An 18319-nucleotide genomic window follows, 5' to 3' on the forward strand; every position below is an offset into this window, starting at 1 on the left:
ACCAAAGACACAAGGAAAGTATTAGCCCAAGAGACAGAAAGGGCCACATAAACCAGAGACTTCATCAGCCTGAGACCAGAAGAACTAGATGGTGCCCAGTTACCACCAATGACCGCCCTGACAGGCAGCATAACAGAGAGTCCCTGATGGAGGAGAAAGGTGGAGTGCAGAACTCAAGTTCTAGTAAGAAGACCAGACTTAATAGTCTGAGACGGGAGGAACCCTGGAAAGCACGGCCCCTGGATTCTCTATCAGCCCAGTACTAAAACAATTTCCCAGGCCAACTCTTCAGACAGGGATTGGACTGGACTGTGGGACATAAACTGATACTTGTGAAGAGTGCGTTTCTTAGGTCAAGTAGAGACAAGAGACTAAATGGGCAGCTTCTGTCCAGAGGTGAGATGAGAAGGCAGAGAGGATCAGGAGCTGGTTGAATGCACATGGGGAATCAGGGGTGGAAAGGAGTGTGTTGTCACAGTATGGGGAGAGCAATTAGGGTCACATAACTATGTATGTATAAATTTTTGTATGGGAGACTAACTTGAAATGTAAACTTTCACTTAAACTACAACAATAAACAAAAAAAAGAAAAAGAGAAGCCACTTAACCTAGGCCCTAACTTCCTTGTCTTTTAAATGAAGAGGTTAAGACTAGATGAGGACTAACATTTGCATAGTACTTTGAGCCCTATAAAATACGCATTTGTGTACAGAGATTTACAAAGTGCCTGGCATATAGTGCTAAAAAATGTTATATTATTATTAATCACACAGCAACCTTATAAATATAGATGCCATTTTGTAGACAAAAAAAGTTGAAAATCATAGAAATTTTCCAAGATCCATCAGTTAAGGATTAAGGAAACCAGGCAGGCTGGGAAGCGGGACTCCTAACTGTACTATTTCCTTTGTAGCACATTAAAAACCCTCCAGCTATAAGACAGAAATAATTCTTTAGAAACTCAGATTTGATGTGAACCTAGAAAGATGGGCAGAAACAGCAGTCAGAGAGGGGGTGGATAACCCAGCAAGCAAGGTAAGCAAGGGCTTACTTGTAACTTGTACTTAGTAATCTGTAATGAACAATTTCACATGGGTTTCACCACACGTTTGAATTGTTCACTACAGATTAGTAAGCAAAAGTAAGCTCGTGCTTACCTTGTTTACCGGGTTATCCGCCCCTGTCAAGGATTGCAAATTTGAAAAGAGGCTTTGATTCTGTAGGAAGGTGCTGTGGGGTTGGGAGAGAGACAGATGCTAGCCATACCTAGAAGCAGAATCTTTGATGTGGTGAAAAAATGTAAAATTGTTCACTACAGATGATCTGGTAAGCAAGGTAAGCACTGTACTTGGCTTGCCAATTGGATAATCCACCTCTGGTCAGAGAGAAGGGGGAAATATTTTGTGTAGTGCATGAAGAAGACTTTTGGCAAGTGAGTTACTTTCCTTTTTAGTCTTCCTCAGGAGGCAGCGTTTCTATTGGGGAGTAGAATGGGGAGTTAGAGAAAACGTGTGGAAGGCTTTGAATGCCAGGCTAAGGCGTCTGGTCGCCATTAGTAGCTCATGAGCAGAGTGGTGGCATAGTGTTAACAATATTTATTATTAATCTGGCTGCGGTTTAATGAATATATTGGTGCGGTGGGACTGGAGCTTCGGAGACCAGTTACATGGCTGTACAAGAGTGTAGTACAAGGTGATGAGGGCCTCCATTATATTGAGACCAGGGAAAAGGTGTTCCTTTGTCAACAAATAGCGTTTGCAAACTCGTTATTTTTTTAAAAAAAAGGGTTTATGAGTATTCGTTTTCTTTTAAAAGCAGGTACTGCAGAGAAGCCTCGGAGGCCAAAAGAGCACGGATTTAAACCAGGCTCAGGCTCCTGGTTTTGCATTTTCTAATATGTAACCTAGAGGAAGTCACCTAACCTCTCTTGAGCGTCGGTTTCGTTTTCTCTAAACTGAGGGTGACAACCCCTGTTTAGTACAGCATTTGTGTAGATTAAAGCAGACAGTGTTTAACACCTAGCAATGGCGCTCAATGTTGGTTCCCGCCTTCCCCCAGGTATCCTTCGGGCGGGTGCTGAGTAGACAAGGACGGCTGAAGCCAGGAAAGCCGTTCTACCTGGAGACCCCGGCAGGTCCCTCCAGTCCCGCGATGGGCTACCTCCGAACGCCGGCTCCACCTTGGCCCAGGCTTCGCGTGGCATGACAGAGCATCCCCAGTCTGCCCGCAGGCTACACGCTGCCCAGCCAGAAGCTCCGGAGCCCGCGACACCCGGGGATGCAGAACTGAAGCGCGGGAAACAGCGCGGAGACGCGGCGGCACCCAAGGCTGCAGTGGCTGCCGGCGAACTCGCCGCGGGTGCTGGGCCGCGCTATCCGCGTTTGAAGTCTCCGGCGCGGCCGCTGGTTGGCGGGCGTGGGTCACGTGCGCCCAGGCAGGAGTTTCCCCGACAGCTGGAGGCTGCGTGGGATCCGGCGGCTGCTCCCAGATCCGCGTTGCGGCCTTCCCCGCCCCCTCCCTCGTCCCTCCCCCGCCCGCTTCCGCCCGGCTTATTATCCTCCTTATTGACAAACAGAGCAGCCGCGGCGGCGACTCTCGGCGTGCATTTGTAGCCAAGCCATGGGAGACAAGAAGAGCCCCACCAGGTAACAGCGACCGGCACCGGGGTCCGGACTGTGCGAGTGGCAGGGCCTCGCGCTGGGCTTCGGGCGGCCGCCTCACTCGCCGCCCGGGCACCGGGGCGAGAAAGGGGGTAGCGCCGGTGCCGCGCGAGCGCTGCCGCGTGAGGGGCCAGCGCTGGCCACCCCACAATGGAGCCGCGATGGCGGCGGCGGCCACAACGGCAGCCCCCAGTTTTAGAGCAGCGGTGGGGGCTACTGCGGCCGCGCTAGCGCTCTTCTCTTTCCTAACTCCCCTCCTCCGCCGAGCCGGAGCGCGGCGCGACGGGGGCCCGTGAGGCGGGGGTCGCGGAATTGGGGCGGGGCGGGGCGGGGGTGGCCGCGGGGCCCGGGCGCGGCCTGCTGGTGACCCCGCGCCGCGTCGTGTCCGTGTTGTGTCCTGCAGGCCGAAGCGGCAGCCGAAGCCGTCCTCAGATGAGGGTTACTGGGACTGTAGCGTCTGCACCTTCCGGAACAGTGCCGAGGCCTTCAAGTGCATGATGTGCGATGTGCGGAAGGGCACCTCCACACGGTGAGTCTCCGGCCTGCCCCGCGCGCCGCCGGCCGGCCTGGTCGCGGCGCAGAGGACGCCCCTGCGGTGGCCGCCCCCTCCCATGACATTTGCAGACCCAGGCGGGAGGAGAGGTGAAACTGAGGTGGTGGTCGCGATAGCAGTTGGGTCAGATCGATCGCGACCCAGGCGATGGTTTGTGGTGAGGGGTAATTGAAGAGGCTGTAGCGTTTTGTGTTGCTAAGAGAGAGTAAATTGTTTGAGAGGTATTAGCTACTGCGATTTAATTCGTATTGCTGAGTGTAATGCAGCCCACCCCACCCCCCCGGACATAATAATGTTGGCTGCATTTTTGTGTTAGTGCGTGGGGATCACGGAATACCCATGAAATCCTCTTTGGAAGCAAAGGATGTAATCTAGTTTCATCTCTACAAAAAAAAATGTATCTGTAGAATACACGATAGATTAAACTTCTTTTTAAATACGGATGTCTAGAAGGGTCTTGTTTAGTATTATTCAAATTCTCCAATAATTTATAAATAGTTGGAGGTGAGCCCACTCAGTAGGACACATTTTTTACTGAAAGTATCTGAACAGTTTTAGTTTAATTAAGTGGCAATCTATTAGACTATACAAATGAGATAAAATGATCCCTGCCTATTTTCAGTTTTAACTTTATCTTATTGTAGGCTTACAGTATAATAGTTCTGTCTCTTAAAAAAGCACTTAAGTCAATTAAGTGGCTAAAGAAAATCATCCAGGAAATTGAAAGTCAGTGACATTTTTTATCTGCCAGCACTTAGTTACAGAGTTGCTTTGCTTTTACAGTAGGGTAGCCTTTGAATTAATTCATTAGAATCTTCTGATTTATAGCTTAATATTTAGATAGTTTATGTAATATGATTTTACAAAGTCTGTTAGAAGTGGAATTATCAAAAATAAGAGTACAAGGAATACTATTAATGTCTTACAATATGGTCTACTGTTGTTAAAAAAAAAGTTTAAATATTGATGTTAGATTTAGATATTCAGTAGGTGTTAGATTTCTGAAAACGAGATATCCTGATTTTTAAACCCCATTTATGGGATTTTATTAAAAATTATTAATGCAGAGATAGAAGTGGTTGACAGTAATTTAAAATTTTAACATTTTCTTAGTGAAACCAGCTACTTTTGACGTCTTTTTGTAAATCATAATGTTTTTTGTATATAAATTCCCGTTTACATTGGATGAACTATGTTGAACATTTATCATATTCTTTAAAAAGCAAATTTTTGAACATCTATATATTTAAGAGAATAAAACGGCAGAACATTATAAAAAGAAAAAAGTACATGTATGCTCAAATAAATCTGATGAAAAAACTGTTTTTGGACCCGTGATTTAAGTATTTTGAAAAGCAGATTATCCTTATATCTTTATGTCTGTATTAGCTTGGATTTGGTTTAGGCTGTATTTGTATATCTATAGTAACACTCTATACTTTTTAAAATACTCGATAAACAAGTTTTAGAAGGTTTGTTTTTTTGGAGACAGGAACTTTAAAGTGGAGACAATTATTATAATCTTAATCTCTGGTACTATGTTGTTGCTTTTTGTTGTTCCCTCTATTTTCTTGTAGCAAATAGAAAAATACTGAAATTAGAAGAGCCTATATGTTTATTTGCAGGGACAGCAAGGAAGGGGGGAAGCTGGTGTCCTACTCCACAGCCAGTCTTGGGGTTAGAGGAACCCTGAGAAATAGAGTAGGTGGTGACAGCTCAGAAGAGAAGAAACAGGCCGCATACCTGGCACCTGGAAGAAGAAGGAATATAGTGCACAGGGCAGTTGGCCCAGGACAGAGAAGTGGGCCTAGTTTAAAAGAGGCTTGAGGCCCATGTGGGGGCCCCTGACATTTTTTACGAGTACTTCTGAGCTCTTGTAGATCCAATTTTTAGTGGTGGAATCATTACTTGAGGAGGACTCAGAGAAGCATTGTCATTTGGATTGAAACTGAAGAGGCTCTGGGCAACTCACCAGAAGTCTAAGGGACACTCTGTTCCTAAAAGTAAGTGTTCTACACTAAGACCCTCTCAGCTTCTTCCTTCCTCTGTCTGAATCGTCTCTGCTCTTTTGATTTTGGCCGTAAGTTAAACCTAAGAGCTCTAATTTCTCTCTTGTGTGTTATTTTCCTATCGCTGTTTCTGAAATTCAGAGTGGAATCCATGTTTGGAAAGAACAATAGAACAGGGCATTGTTAATAGGGCAGATATTGATTGCATCACAAAATACTTTGCTGTCTGGTAATGTTAGAAAAACAGGATTAAAAGACTGTAGAACACTACTGAGAAGCAAAAGTTGCGGTAGTTGGAAGAAATAATTCTCTACAGCTGACATGTTAATTAGCAGTTAGGGTAATTTGAGGGGTAAGGCTGAAGAGAACCAAACCAAGGAACTGAATAGCTGTAGCTCAGAAGGATCCGGTTTGCTAATGACTTGTTTGTGTGACCAGCAGACAGGATTTGAATCCCTTGGGTCATACTGACCTTTGAACTGATTGTGTCTCAGTCTCCAAATCTGTGGCCAAATCTAAGCCATCCTAGACATTTGAAAATGTCTAGAGAAGATGAGTCCATTGTCTCCCTTAAAATCTTTACTGACAAATTATTTTTTTTTCTTTTAAGACTGTCTAGTTCAAATTCTTTACAACAGAATATTATTTCCTTTGGCTATATCCTTGGTAGGTCATGCTTTTCTGCAGAATGACTGTATGCAGTGAAATGAGCTTATATTCATAAGATATATTTCAAAATACAGTGTGATTGAAAGTAGCTTCAGTTCCTCAACTGATAAATTATATTCTTTAAATTTATAATGTTTCTATGATTTAATTTCAGTTTTTATACTTGGTGGCCTTAAGGAGTTTAAATTTGATCTATTGAACTTTTTTTTTTTTTTAAATCTAGAATCTGAGTAGCCGGATAGTTCAGGTACATGAAGTTTTCTATATTGTGCTTTTGTGAGTGAAACACTGATAAATGTCAAACCAGTAGGAAAAACGTAGAAAAACAAAGCTGTGGTGACAGATGATTCCCATTAAATGCCAGATTGCCTTCTTCATTTTTATATCTAAAGTTCTTATGAGACAGTAGGTGTTCCAGATAGAAACTTTAGGAAATTAAGAACCATCATCAGAGAAAAAAATGGGTGTGAGAATAGTCATCAATATATAATGATTGAATTAAACTAGTATCTTATTGCCAATTCCTCATATATGTATGAAAAAATGAGTTTATTGCTTAATTCAGATAGCAGCTATTTAGAAATGAAAATAATATAGCAATTGGTTTTGGTTTTGAGCTGTGGTCTAAATGAGAACCTGTGAAATACCTATTACATAGCAGAGTTCCAAATTTAATGTCTTTATCCTGTTATACCTTCTCAGAGTAACTTGTAATACAGTTGTCCTCTGTGTCTGCAAGGGATTGGTTCCAGGAACCCCTGCCATGGATACCAAAATCTGAGGATGCTCAAGTCACTTATGTAAAATGGCATAGTATTTGCGTACAACCTATGCACATCTTCCTGTATACTTTAAATTCTCTCTCGATTACATATAATACCTAATACAATGTAAATGCTTTGTAAATAGTTATTTCATTACAATTGAAGCCTTTCTCTTCTATGAGTTTCTTGAGCTCTTCTGGGAACACTGATGCTACCTGGGCATCAGCTGATGCCTGTTCGCCTGTGACCTTGAAGTTCTTGAGGTTGTAGCGCTTTACATAGCTAGCCAGCCATGCCTTACTAGCCTTAAACTCCTTCTTCCCGCTGTCCTCAACCCCCTCACACTTAGCCGTTGAGGGATTGCTTTGACTCCCTAGTGGCTTTTTAGGAGCCATTTTTTTATGGAAACAAAGGTGCATACAACCCAAATAGCAAATGAACAAGACGCGTGGCGAACAACGCTCAAACAACGAGTGCTGGAGAGAGGCTGAGGATCTGTAAAATGGTGGGAGGCTACAGCAGGGTCTGCCTACACGTCAGTTCATTTGTGTGGATTCAGCATAGTGCTTGGTGTATGGCAAATTCAAGTTTTGCTTTTTGGAATTTTATTTTATTTTTAATCCACGGATGGTTGAATCTGCAGATGTGGAACCCGTGGATACAGAGGGCCGAGTTCAGTTCCTTTAGGTTTCTCATAGGCATTATTTTAAAGAAACATGAAAAATTTCACATAGTAGAAGGAGCACTAGGTACTGGACTAGGAATCTGGTGACCTGTGTTCATATCTCATTTTAACCACTTCAACACTCAGCATTCAGCAAATGTTTATTGCAATCTTAACTTTTTGCAAGACCTTAGCTAAGTACTGGACATACAGTGGTGAGCAAAATAGATATTTCTTTGTGTCTTCTGTAAAATTTTAGTTTCGTTATCAAATTACAAACACTTTGAACACTACCAAATTCTGTACATGAGGTAGTTTTAGTAAATCTTTCCTTTATATATGAGCCGAAGAGTTGAAACTTCTCCATTAAAAAAATCTAAAGTTTATAACTGAACTCAGTATTATGGTTAGGAATGACTATTGGTAAAAAGAATAAATTATTTCTGCTTCTGTTAAATGGGAGTAAACTATATGGAATTCACATTTTGAAGAAACCTTAAGGAAACCAATTATTATTTGGTGAAAAATCTTTTCAGTATTATTGTTGTCTTGTTATACTTGCTTTCTGTCTTCTAATTTGAGGTTTGATACAGAGTTGATTCTCCTAGATTTGGAGTGAGAATGGGAGAAAACATTGAGGACCATGTAAGTAAGTTAATTTTTCAGAAATACAGCGTCCCCTATCTCTCTGAGGATCCTCTTCAGCTACCACATAGTTGTTCAAGATAAAATAAAATAAAAACCAGTTGCCATTGAGTGGATTTTGACTCAATGGCAGCCTCGCGTGTGCAGAGTAGAATTGCATTCCATAGGATTTTCAAGGCTGTGACCTTCCAAAAGCAAATTACCAGGGCTTCCTGTCAAGATGTCTCTGGGTGAGTTCATATACTGCCAACCTTTTGGTTAGTAGTTGACTGCTTAACCAGTTGCACCACCCAAGGACTCCAGTTGTTGTTCAGAGACTCCTTATTCTAGGAGGATTCTTCTTTTTTTTTTTTGTGATTTTATTGTTGTACTTTAAGTGAAAGTTTACAATTCTAGTTAGTCTCATACAAAAATTTACACACACAGTTATGTGATCCTAATTGTGCTCCCTATACTGTGACAGCACACTCCTCCTTTCCACCCTTAATCTCCCATGTGCATTCAGCCAGCTCCTGACCCTCTCTGCCTTCTCATCTCACCTCCAGACAGGAGCTGCCCATTAAGTCTCATGTATCTACTTGAGCTAAGAAGCACGCTCTTCACAAGTATCATTCTATGTCCCATAGTCCAGTTCAATCTTTGTCTGAAGAGTTGGCCTTGGGAATGGTTTTAGTTCTGGGTTGACAGAGAGTCCAGGGGCCATGCTCTCTGGGATTCCTCCAGTCTCAGTCAGACCATTAAGTCTGGTCTTTTTACTAGAATTTGAGTTGTGCACCCCATCTTTTTCCTGCTCCATCAGGGACTCTGTTGTGTTCCCTGTCAGAGCAGTCATTGGTGGTAGCTGGGCACCATCTTGTTCTTCTGGTCTCAGGCTGATGAAGTCTCTGGTTTATGTGGCCCTTTCTGTCTCTTGAGCTAATACTTTCCTTGTGTCTTTGGTGTTCTTTATTCTCCTTTACTCCAGGTGGGTTGGGACCAGTTAATGCATCTTATATGGCCCCTCACTAGCTTTTAAGACGCCAGATGCCACTCAACAAAGTAGGATGCAGAACATTTTCTTAACAAACTTTGTTATGCCAGTTGAGTTAGATGTCCCCCGAGAGCATGGTCCCCAGACCCCTGCCCCTGCTACTCTGTTCCTCAAAGTGTTTGGTTGTATTCAGGAAACTTCTTAGCTTTGGTTTAGTCCAGTTGTGCTGACTTACCCTGTAATGTATGCCGTCCTTCCTTTCACCTAAGATAATTCTTGTCTACTGTCTAGTGAGTGAATAACCCTCACTCTCCCTCCCCACCCTCGTAACCATCAAAGAATGTTTTCTTCTGTGTTTAAACCTTTTCTTGAGTTCTAGGAGGCTTCTTGTTTGTGTTTTCTCCTCCCTAAATCTTGGTTTTGGAGTCCCTGGGTGATGCAAACAGTTAACTGCTTGACTACTAACAGGAAGGTTGGAGGTTCAGAGTCACCCAGAGGCACCTTAGTAGAAAGGCCTGACGATCTGCTTCTGAAAGATGATAGCCTTGAAAACCCTGTGGAGCACAGTTCTGCCCTGCAGCACGTGAGTCAGAATTGACTTGATGGCAACTGTTTTTGAAGGTGATAATTGTTTGCATAGTCCAGACTGTTGTTGTTAGGTGCTGTCGAGTTGGTTCTGTTTCATAGCAACCCTATAGAACGAAGCAGAACTGCCCCATAGGGTTTCCAAGGAGTAGCTGGTGGATTCGGACCGCCGACCTTTTGGTTAGCAGCTGTAGCTCTTAACCATTGCGCTACCAGGGCTCATTTGGTGCAGAAGCAGAGGGTAAAACTGCTGGCACCTTAGCATAAATCAAAGCAGTCACACCAAATGCTGTATTCGTCATATTCTTCACTACTGTCACTCGCAGTAAAAATAATGCCAGTTTCACTTAAGAATATCCTTTATCAGGCATTAAGAATTACTAATTTTATTATGTCTAATATCATTTTTAACATTCTGTCTGACGAAATGGGAAGTACACGTAAAGCACTTCTGCTGCATACCAAAGTACAGTGGTTGATTCAAGGAAAAGTGTTTCTGCACTTGTTTGAGTTGTGGGTAAAAGTAGTTCCTTTTTTCATAGAACATCATTTTTACTTGAAGGAATGACAAACTATGGCTATTCAGACTTGGTTATTTAGCAGATACTTTCTCAAAAACAAACACAGTGAGCCTGCCACTTCAAGTTGTCAGTATTTGTTGCCAATGATAAAAACTGAGCTGTCAAGTGAAAACTAGAATTTTGGAAAACTTGTAACCACTATGGTAAGCTTGAGAGTTTACCAGTACTTTAAAGACTTTTCTAATGAGATTGGTGGTGATATTAATAAATGTGATTTCTGATATCTTACCATAAAATGCGTCAGCGTTTGGAACATCTGCATGACTCAGTGAACTAATATTTTCCCAGTGATCAATGCAGGAACTTGCAAAACCATACACAGATAATTCATTCAAAGTGCAAAATGAACCAGTGAATTTTAAAGGGAACACGGTATGGAAAGTTCATTGATGATTTCAGATTACAGATTGCAACTAAACATTGAGAAATGACTACTTGCTGTATTTTTATGTAGTATCAAAGAAGAATGTCTACAATTATCTGAAAGGGTTATTAAAATAGTCCTCCCCTTTTAAACTACTTATGTCTGGGAGTCAAGATTTTCTTCATATTCTTGAACCAAAACAACATATTGCAGCAGATTAATGCAGAAGCAGATATCTTCCATTCAGCTGAATGTTAAAGAGTTCAAAAATATAAAACAGTGCCACTTTTCACACTAAATTATTTGTGTTTTTGAAAGTAAAGGTTTTTTCCCACTAAAATATTTTTATTAATATGGAATGTGTTGATTATGGTTTTTAAAAAATGAATTAATACATTAGAATTTTTTCCCAGTTTTCTAATTTAGTAAACATCGATAGATAAAACTCATATAAATAAAAGCTTTTTGGGGTCCTCTAACTTTTAAGAGTGTAAAGAGATCTGAGGCCAAAAAGTTTGTGAACTGCTGGTTTATAGTTTTATTAGCTTAGATTTCTGCACACAACATACTTGCTTCAACAGGCATTGTTTTCTTTCCTTTATTGAGTGAGGTCTCTAAAAACCAGTGACCTAGTTGTTAAACTCAGCAGCCTAATCTCAGTCTTCTTTGTGACCTCGGCAGCATTTGATGTTGCTAGCTTTTTTTAAAAAATTAAAACTCTCCTTTGACTTCTCTAATACAGCTTTTTCCTAGTTTTCCTTGTATGTCTCTTAAGTCAATTTCTGCTTCCCTAAACCTGGCTTCTTCTCTATATTCCTTACTTTGTATGTGGCATAAACTTCTTTCTAGAACCCAAGCTAGAACTATCATCTCACCTTTGATTCTAACTCACTGTCATCCCTTGTATCCAGTATTCCTCAGTTGTCATATTGAGATACAATTTGAGGTATCTCAAATCCTATCTCCTTTTTCTGATTTATATAGCCATAGTTTGGAAGCCCTCATAATTTCTCTGATGGGCTGTTGGACAGGTTGGTCTCTCCTCCTTCAGAATGCTGTTAATAGTATCTTCATTATCTTTCTGAACCATATCTGATTATGTTGGTCCCCTTAATAAGGAAAGAAAATTGAAGTCTGTCCAGTGACTACTGAATAAAGCTCCTGAGCATGGAACTCAAGGCTTTAATAATCTATCATTAAAGTACTTTCCTAGCTTCATTTTCTGCTGCTTGTCCCAACCAATTCTATGCTGTATCCATGCTCAAGTACTTTTATCAGGTGGTACTTCTTAAAAAAAACCCTCAGGCATTACCTCCTTTTCCCCCTTCCCACTGTCATATTGATTATATTTATATCTATAATCCCAGAGAATCACAAGATGGTGCAGAACTGTCCACATTTCATTCTGTCATACATAAGGTGGTTGAGTCGGAATGACTCGACAGCAGCTGACAACAACAATCACCGTATCATAGTATAACTGTCTAGATACTTATCTGCCCAAAAGAGCAGGGGCTATCTTCTTTACTTTGCTATTCCCAGAAGCTTGCAAAGTATCTGGAATCTTGCAGGCATTTAAAAATTTTTGAATTGAAGGTCCTTCACATTTGATTATTGATATTTGATACCTGGCATTGCCTTTCTGATAATTTTCAAGACCATATGTTTAAAAATATTATCAGACTATTTTGTTCATAAGTTATAGGAATATATTAATTGTTTTAGCGTTATTTCAGAGGTTGATATTGTATACGAATACTTTAGCATTTTAAGGTACAACTTTGGAGTGTTGTATGTTTATTACTTTTCTCGTTTATAGACACATATTTCAGTCTTGTAAAGACTATATACTACCTTAGGTAGTATAGCTAAAAATGAAAAGTATTTCTTGACTAAGGTAAACTAACGAAGTCTTGAAAGATTTCAGCATGTTATAAACTATATTCTAAATTTTAAGTTCTCTGTTCAGTGATTTTTTTTTTTAAGATAGTTGACCTTGAGGACCTGTCAAAAACTAAAATACACTATGTGTCCACAATCAACACACATGGAAGCAGCAGTCATGAAATCAAATGATGCATTGCATTGGGGAAGTCTGCAGCAAAAGACCTCTTTAAAGTGTTAAAAAGCAAAAATGTCATCTTGAAGACTAAGGTGCGCTTGACTCAAGCCATGATGTTTTCAGTCGCCCTATATGCATGCGAAATCTGGACAGTGAATAAGGAAGACTGAAGAAGAATTGACGCCTTTTGAGTTATGGTGCTGGTGAAGAATATTGACTCTACCGTGGACTGCCAAAATTTATGATGTTGGCGAAGAATATTCACTATACTATGGACTGCCAAAAGAACAAACAAATCTGTCTTGGAAGACGTACAGTCAGAATGCTCCTTAGAAGGAAGGCTGACAAGAGTGTCTCATTTACTTTGGACGTGCTATCAGGAGGCATCAGTCCCTGGAAAAGTACATCATACTTGGTAAAGTAGAGGGTCAGCGAAAAAGAGGAAGACCCTCAATGAGATGGATTGACACAGTTCCTGCAACAGGGGACTCAGGCATAACAATGATTGTGAGGATGGCACAGGACTGGGCAGTGTTTCATTCTGTTGTACATAGGGTTGCTGTGAGTAGGAACTCACTTGACGGCACCTAACAATAACATCACTTTTTGGTATTTGAGATTTTTAATGAAAAATAGTTTAGCATTCAGATTTTGCATTTGTTTGAACTGTACTGAATTTAAAATTAATTCAGAACTAACTAATTTAGTTGTAATTAAAATGGATCTAATTTTTATCTTATCACTAAGACAATAGTGTCATTTTTCTATAAATTTGTTACTTTTAAAGATAAATCATATATGCACGTTGTTGTTAGGTGCCGTCAAGTCATTTCTGACTCCTGTGTCTTTATGAAACAGCTACCACTTTTTTACTGGGTATAGCCTCTCTTTCTCATTCTCTTTGTATATATGTATATATATTTGTGTGTGTGCATGTGTGTGTATGTGTGTGTGTTTTCTTTTTAAAGAAATTGCTATTTTTTGAGCTGATAGTTATATAACTGAAGTAAGATTTCAAAAGACTAAAATAATCACTTGCTTATGAAATAGTTGGGGCCCTGGTAGTACAGTGGTTAAGAACTCGGCTGCAAACCAAAAGGTCGGCAGTTTGAATCCACCAGTTACTCCTGTAGTTCCATTCTGTCCCATAGGGTTGCTATGAGTGCGAATCGACTTGACGGCAACGGGTTTTTTTTTTTTTTTTTTATGAGACACTTACGTAGGATGGTTTGGATTATTCAGTTTATATACGTATTTAGTACTTAAATCATCCCAGAAACCATCTTTTTGGAGAATAAAACGATTTTATAATAGGGCTAAATGAAGTTTAATGTTTGTTCCTTAAGTCACTTAATTGGTTATATTGGTAGTAATCCTCAGTATGTTACTCAGTTGTTTTTTTTAATTTGTAAAAGGGGTTGTTAAAAAGATTAAACTAATTCCTGTAACACATAGTAAGTATTCAGTAACTGGTATGTTAAAGTATGTATTTGAAGCAATACTTATAATTTATTACCACCAAATTAAGTTTTAGTTTCTGTTGATGGTTTTTGAAACTAGACATTCAGTAAAAATAATATATTTAAATTATTTAACACTGTGTAGTGCTTTTCTGTGTTCAGAATGCTTTCCTACATATCCTTCCATGTGTTCATAAAACCACCCTACACGGTTATGAGAAAGAGAATCATCTGGGCATGGAGTTAGTATTAGAGCCTAGATTGAAATCCAGGTTGTTTGACTGGGTTGATAATTGTCTTCTCTCCCTTCTATCTTTGATAAAGAGGTTTATAAAACATCCTAGATTTGGGTGGAAGGTTCCTTTGCTTATTCATCTTGCCTTCAGGGTTAGCTAAAGGTCACCGTACTTGGTAAAAAGATTAGCATTCTATGGGGTAGTGCTCTGAGTCAGAATCAACTTGATGGCAGGGGGTTATGGGGTGGAGTAGTCAAGTTTTTATTCAAGGATTTAATGAAACTACGATTTTTAAAAATACATATTTTCCTTAAAAGTTTTTGTTTATAGCTTGTAATTTTAGTGGCATTATGAGTATATAAAATGTTACTGTGACTTTGAAAATAAATTATTAATTTAACAAATATTTATTGAATACTTACAAAGTTTTGTTTATTGGATTTCATGGTTATATGACCTGATTGATATTCATCTGTTTTAAAAAAAATTTAGCGTGTATTCTATTCTCTAATATTGTTCATTTTGGAAAATTAGAGAATTGCTGGGAATTTTAGAGCTGGAGGGAACCTTTCAAGAGCTTCCAGTGTGTTTATTTCCTGAGACAGGGTAGTTTTTGTTACTTGAAAGCTTAGTGGTAGAGGGATGAGAGAGTCTTCAGAGGGAAGATCTTGATGGGGTTGGGGTGGAGATGTTGGTATTAAAACTTTTGAAATGGATTGAGGCCATTGTTTTTTGTAAACCTTGTTAGGATTTTCAGCTAAGTTTGGAGGATTCTCATTGTGGTACTGTCTTAAGAGAAACAGCAGGTAATGCTTTGCAGTCTACAGGGGGTGGGCTTTTCTGATTGTTGGAACTTATGGCTCTAGTCCAGGATCCTCTTGATGGCAAGAAAACAGGCCTGGGAAGATTGTGATTTGTTCAAGGTCAGTAGCTGGTTAGTGTCAGATTCAGATATCTGGATTTCCAGTATATTCTCATTACCTTAGACCTGGTAGTAATACTTCTGAAAAATCAACCATTGAAAACTGTATGGAGCACAGTTCTACCCTGGCACACATGGAGTCACCATGATTTGAAGTCAACTCGATGGCAACTTTTTTTTTTTTAGTTACTGTGCTATGGTAGCATTTAAGTTTACTAGCAAGTAACTTCTTAAGGATTTCTTCGTGTGATTTTCATTATACCTAGATCTAGTGCTGTGCATCTTAATAACTTTTAACATTAAACAAGTACTTATAAATAATATAAAAACATATTGGAATCTGGGCTAGCAGCATAGTGAATGAAGAACAAAGTGTCAGTTATTTTCTGTGTTAACTAATGTTTTTGAAGTGCGAATGTTAACAAACTTCATTTAGATATCTTTTATAGTAACATTTATTGTGCTGTATATCTTGATTTCTTTGATACTACAGTATTTCTTAGAAGAAAAATCCCAGAAAATATTATTTTCCTCCTTTGTTTGCAATATTAATACTAAGAATCACTAATAATATAATTTAATAATATGTATGTGTGTATGAATAACTTGTGTACGTGATAAAAAGTTTGTACGGCCTCTGACAATTTCTAGACATATATGTTAAACCACTTCATCTTTGCTTGTTTCATAGTCTGATCAGGGTTTTTTTTTTTTAACCATAATAAGTATCATGCATCACTTTTATAGAATATGCTAGGAACGATCAGCCTACAACAGCAGCAAGTAGATGGCATTTGATTCTAAAGAAGTAGCTGTTTAAGAGGTAGAGCTTTAGGTGCATTTGCAGGTATAAGGCAAAGTTGTTTTCGTCTTCTTTCATCTTTTGCATCCCTTCTTGCTATTTATCTTTTGTCTTCACAGCCTCAAACTCTCCTTATTAATATTCAGACCTAGCCTGCCTTGTGAATTCCTTAATCATCTTTATTCCAACAATTGATCCTTTACTAGAATATGTTTTATGTTTTATATAAATCTGAATAAAGTAATTGTTTCAAGCGTGAATGTAAATAACCTGTTCATGGCGGATAGCGTTTTATTTTTTTTCCTTAAGATAATAACTCTCTTTCTGGTGATAGAAATATTACATGTTCACTGAAGATACTGAAGAAGTATAAGGAAGAAAATAGGAACGCCCATCATCATAACATCTTTGCAGTTAGAGGTAGCTACATCTAAAATATTGTTGTGTTTCTTTTCAGTCTTCTATGTATGGATATTTACATTTAAAAATGGAACTTGATATGTCTCTCATTGGAACAGTGGGAGAAAAAAGGAGTCTTTTAGTCAAGGAAGTTCTCTGACTTGATCACTTTTAAACAAATAATTTCTTTTATAAGGATCAGCACAAAGCTGTTGCTATGGGATGGAGGTTAAAGATGTCCCAAATGTCCAACTTTTTCAGCTACTGCATGGGTGAAAGATGTGACAGTCTGCTTCCATAAAGATTTACAGTCTTGTAAGTCCTATGCGGCAGTTCTTCTCTGTCCTATAGGGTCGCTATGAGTCAGAATCGATTTAATGGTAGTGGGTTTGGTTTGTTGGGTTATGGCACATAGTAAGAGTTCAATAAATGTTAGTTAATAATAATGATAATAATTGTAATAATAGTAATTAAAAAAACTTCATAGTAATAAAAATTCTCAATGCCTGTCACTGTGTCTTGCCTAGGTACTCATAACGTTTAACTGAACCACAAAGGTTCTTTATCATTTGTCTGACTCTACTTTTGCTTTAACCTATTTTCCACTTCTTACTGTTTAAAGACATTTCATATAATTTCATGACCCTGTGGGTTAGATGAGATAATTTAATGATACCCATTTTACTTGATAAGAGAATTTAAGTCCACCTAAGTTTTTTTGCATTTTAGGTTACCTGTATGCTCAGTTTTTTCAGCAGTGTTTAAATTGTTTTGCTCTGCCCTTAATATGATGAACGATTGAAACCACACTTGAGAGCATTTCATCCTGTCTCATCTCATGATTAATTGCTGAATGAATTTTAGCTAGAGGCAAGAGACCATTGAGTGGAAACCACTGTAATAGTCTAAGTAAGAGACCGTATAGTAGTGGCTGAGCAAGGGTAATGCTAGTAGTGTTGAGAGAGAAATGAATGGATTATAGATACGTTTAGGAGAAAATTTATAGGGCTTGGTGGTTGATTGGATGGGGTTGTGGGAAATGAGGAGTTGGGTTGTGTTGTTTTTGTTAGGTGCCGTTGAGTCCATTTTTGACTCAGAGAGATCCCGTATGACAGAGCAGAACTGTCCTGTAGGGTTTTCTAGGCTGTAGTCTATGGGAGCAGATTGCTAGATCTTTCTCTTGCAGAGCGGCTTGGTAGGTTTGAACTGCCAGCCTTTCAGTTAGCAGCTGAGCACTTAACCTTTGCCACCAGGGCTCCTTAAGTTAGGTTGCAGAGAGGAAGAAATCAAGGATGAATCCTAGGATTCTGGCATAATTAAGCAGCTGGGTGAATGAATGGTGATACTTCTCACTAGATAGCAAATAGGAGGAAGGGTGGGTTTTGGGAAGGTGATAGTTTTTTAGATTTGTTGAATTTCAGGTGTCAGTGGAAAGTCTGAGAGGGGAGATCTGTTAGGCAGTTGCATATGTGGGGCTAGAACTTAGCAAAGAGAGCAGGGCTATAAGTACGTATTTGGTGTAGTCATCAGCATACGTGATTGAGTTGAAGACACCGAAGTGGGTAAGTTAGGTTTGGGAGAAAATATACTACATAGTGTGAGAAAAGAGATCCTAGGACAGAAACTTGAGAGAAACATGACTATTGTTCATGGTGGTAAAAGAGGAGGAAAATAAATGGAGGTGGAAAAAAAAAATCAATAGGGAGTGAGAAACCTAGGAGAGCGTAATGTAACAGAAACAGGGAGGAAGATGTTTCCAAAAGGAGGCTGTGCGGTGAGCAATGTCAAATGATTTTTACTTTGATCAGACAGAATCTTAATTTTCCCTCAGGTTGCATGTAATATTTGTTGTAACAGGTGTGGCATTGAAATACATGTTTTAAGTTGTAACAAGATAATACTGCATAGTGCTTATACTAAGCTTTTCATAATAGCTGTGATATTTCCAAATTATACCTATAGGTTAAATAAAGG

At 39.4% G+C, this 18319-nt stretch overlaps 1 protein-coding gene across 4 annotated transcripts in view; it reads left to right on the forward strand.

The window, feature by feature from the left end:
• The first annotated feature begins 2551 nt into the window (after window positions 1-2551).
• YAF2 (YY1 associated factor 2) overlaps window positions 2552-18319 on the forward strand; it is a 107409-nt gene continuing 91641 nt past the window's right edge. Inside the window, exons 1-3 of one of the 4 annotated variants that reach the window (XM_004384579.2) lie at window positions 2573-2645; window positions 3064-3189; window positions 4839-8345. In XM_004384579.2, the coding sequence (XP_004384636.1) occupies window positions 2620-2645; window positions 3064-3189; window positions 4839-5040 (354 nt within the window). In that variant the 5' untranslated portion in view covers window positions 2573-2619 and the 3' untranslated portion in view covers window positions 5041-8345. Of the gene's footprint in view, window positions 2646-3063; window positions 3190-4838; window positions 8346-13112; window positions 16367-18319 lie in introns of those variants that run through there. The other 3 variants (XM_004384577.3, XM_004384576.2, XR_002825338.1) reach the window with 3 other exon arrangements.

The sequence above is a fragment of the Trichechus manatus genome, unplaced genomic scaffold (assembly GCF_000243295.1).
Source record: "Trichechus manatus latirostris isolate Lorelei unplaced genomic scaffold, TriManLat1.0 scaffold00123, whole genome shotgun sequence".
In the NCBI taxonomy this organism is placed as follows: Eukaryota; Metazoa; Chordata; class Mammalia; order Sirenia; family Trichechidae; genus Trichechus; species Trichechus manatus.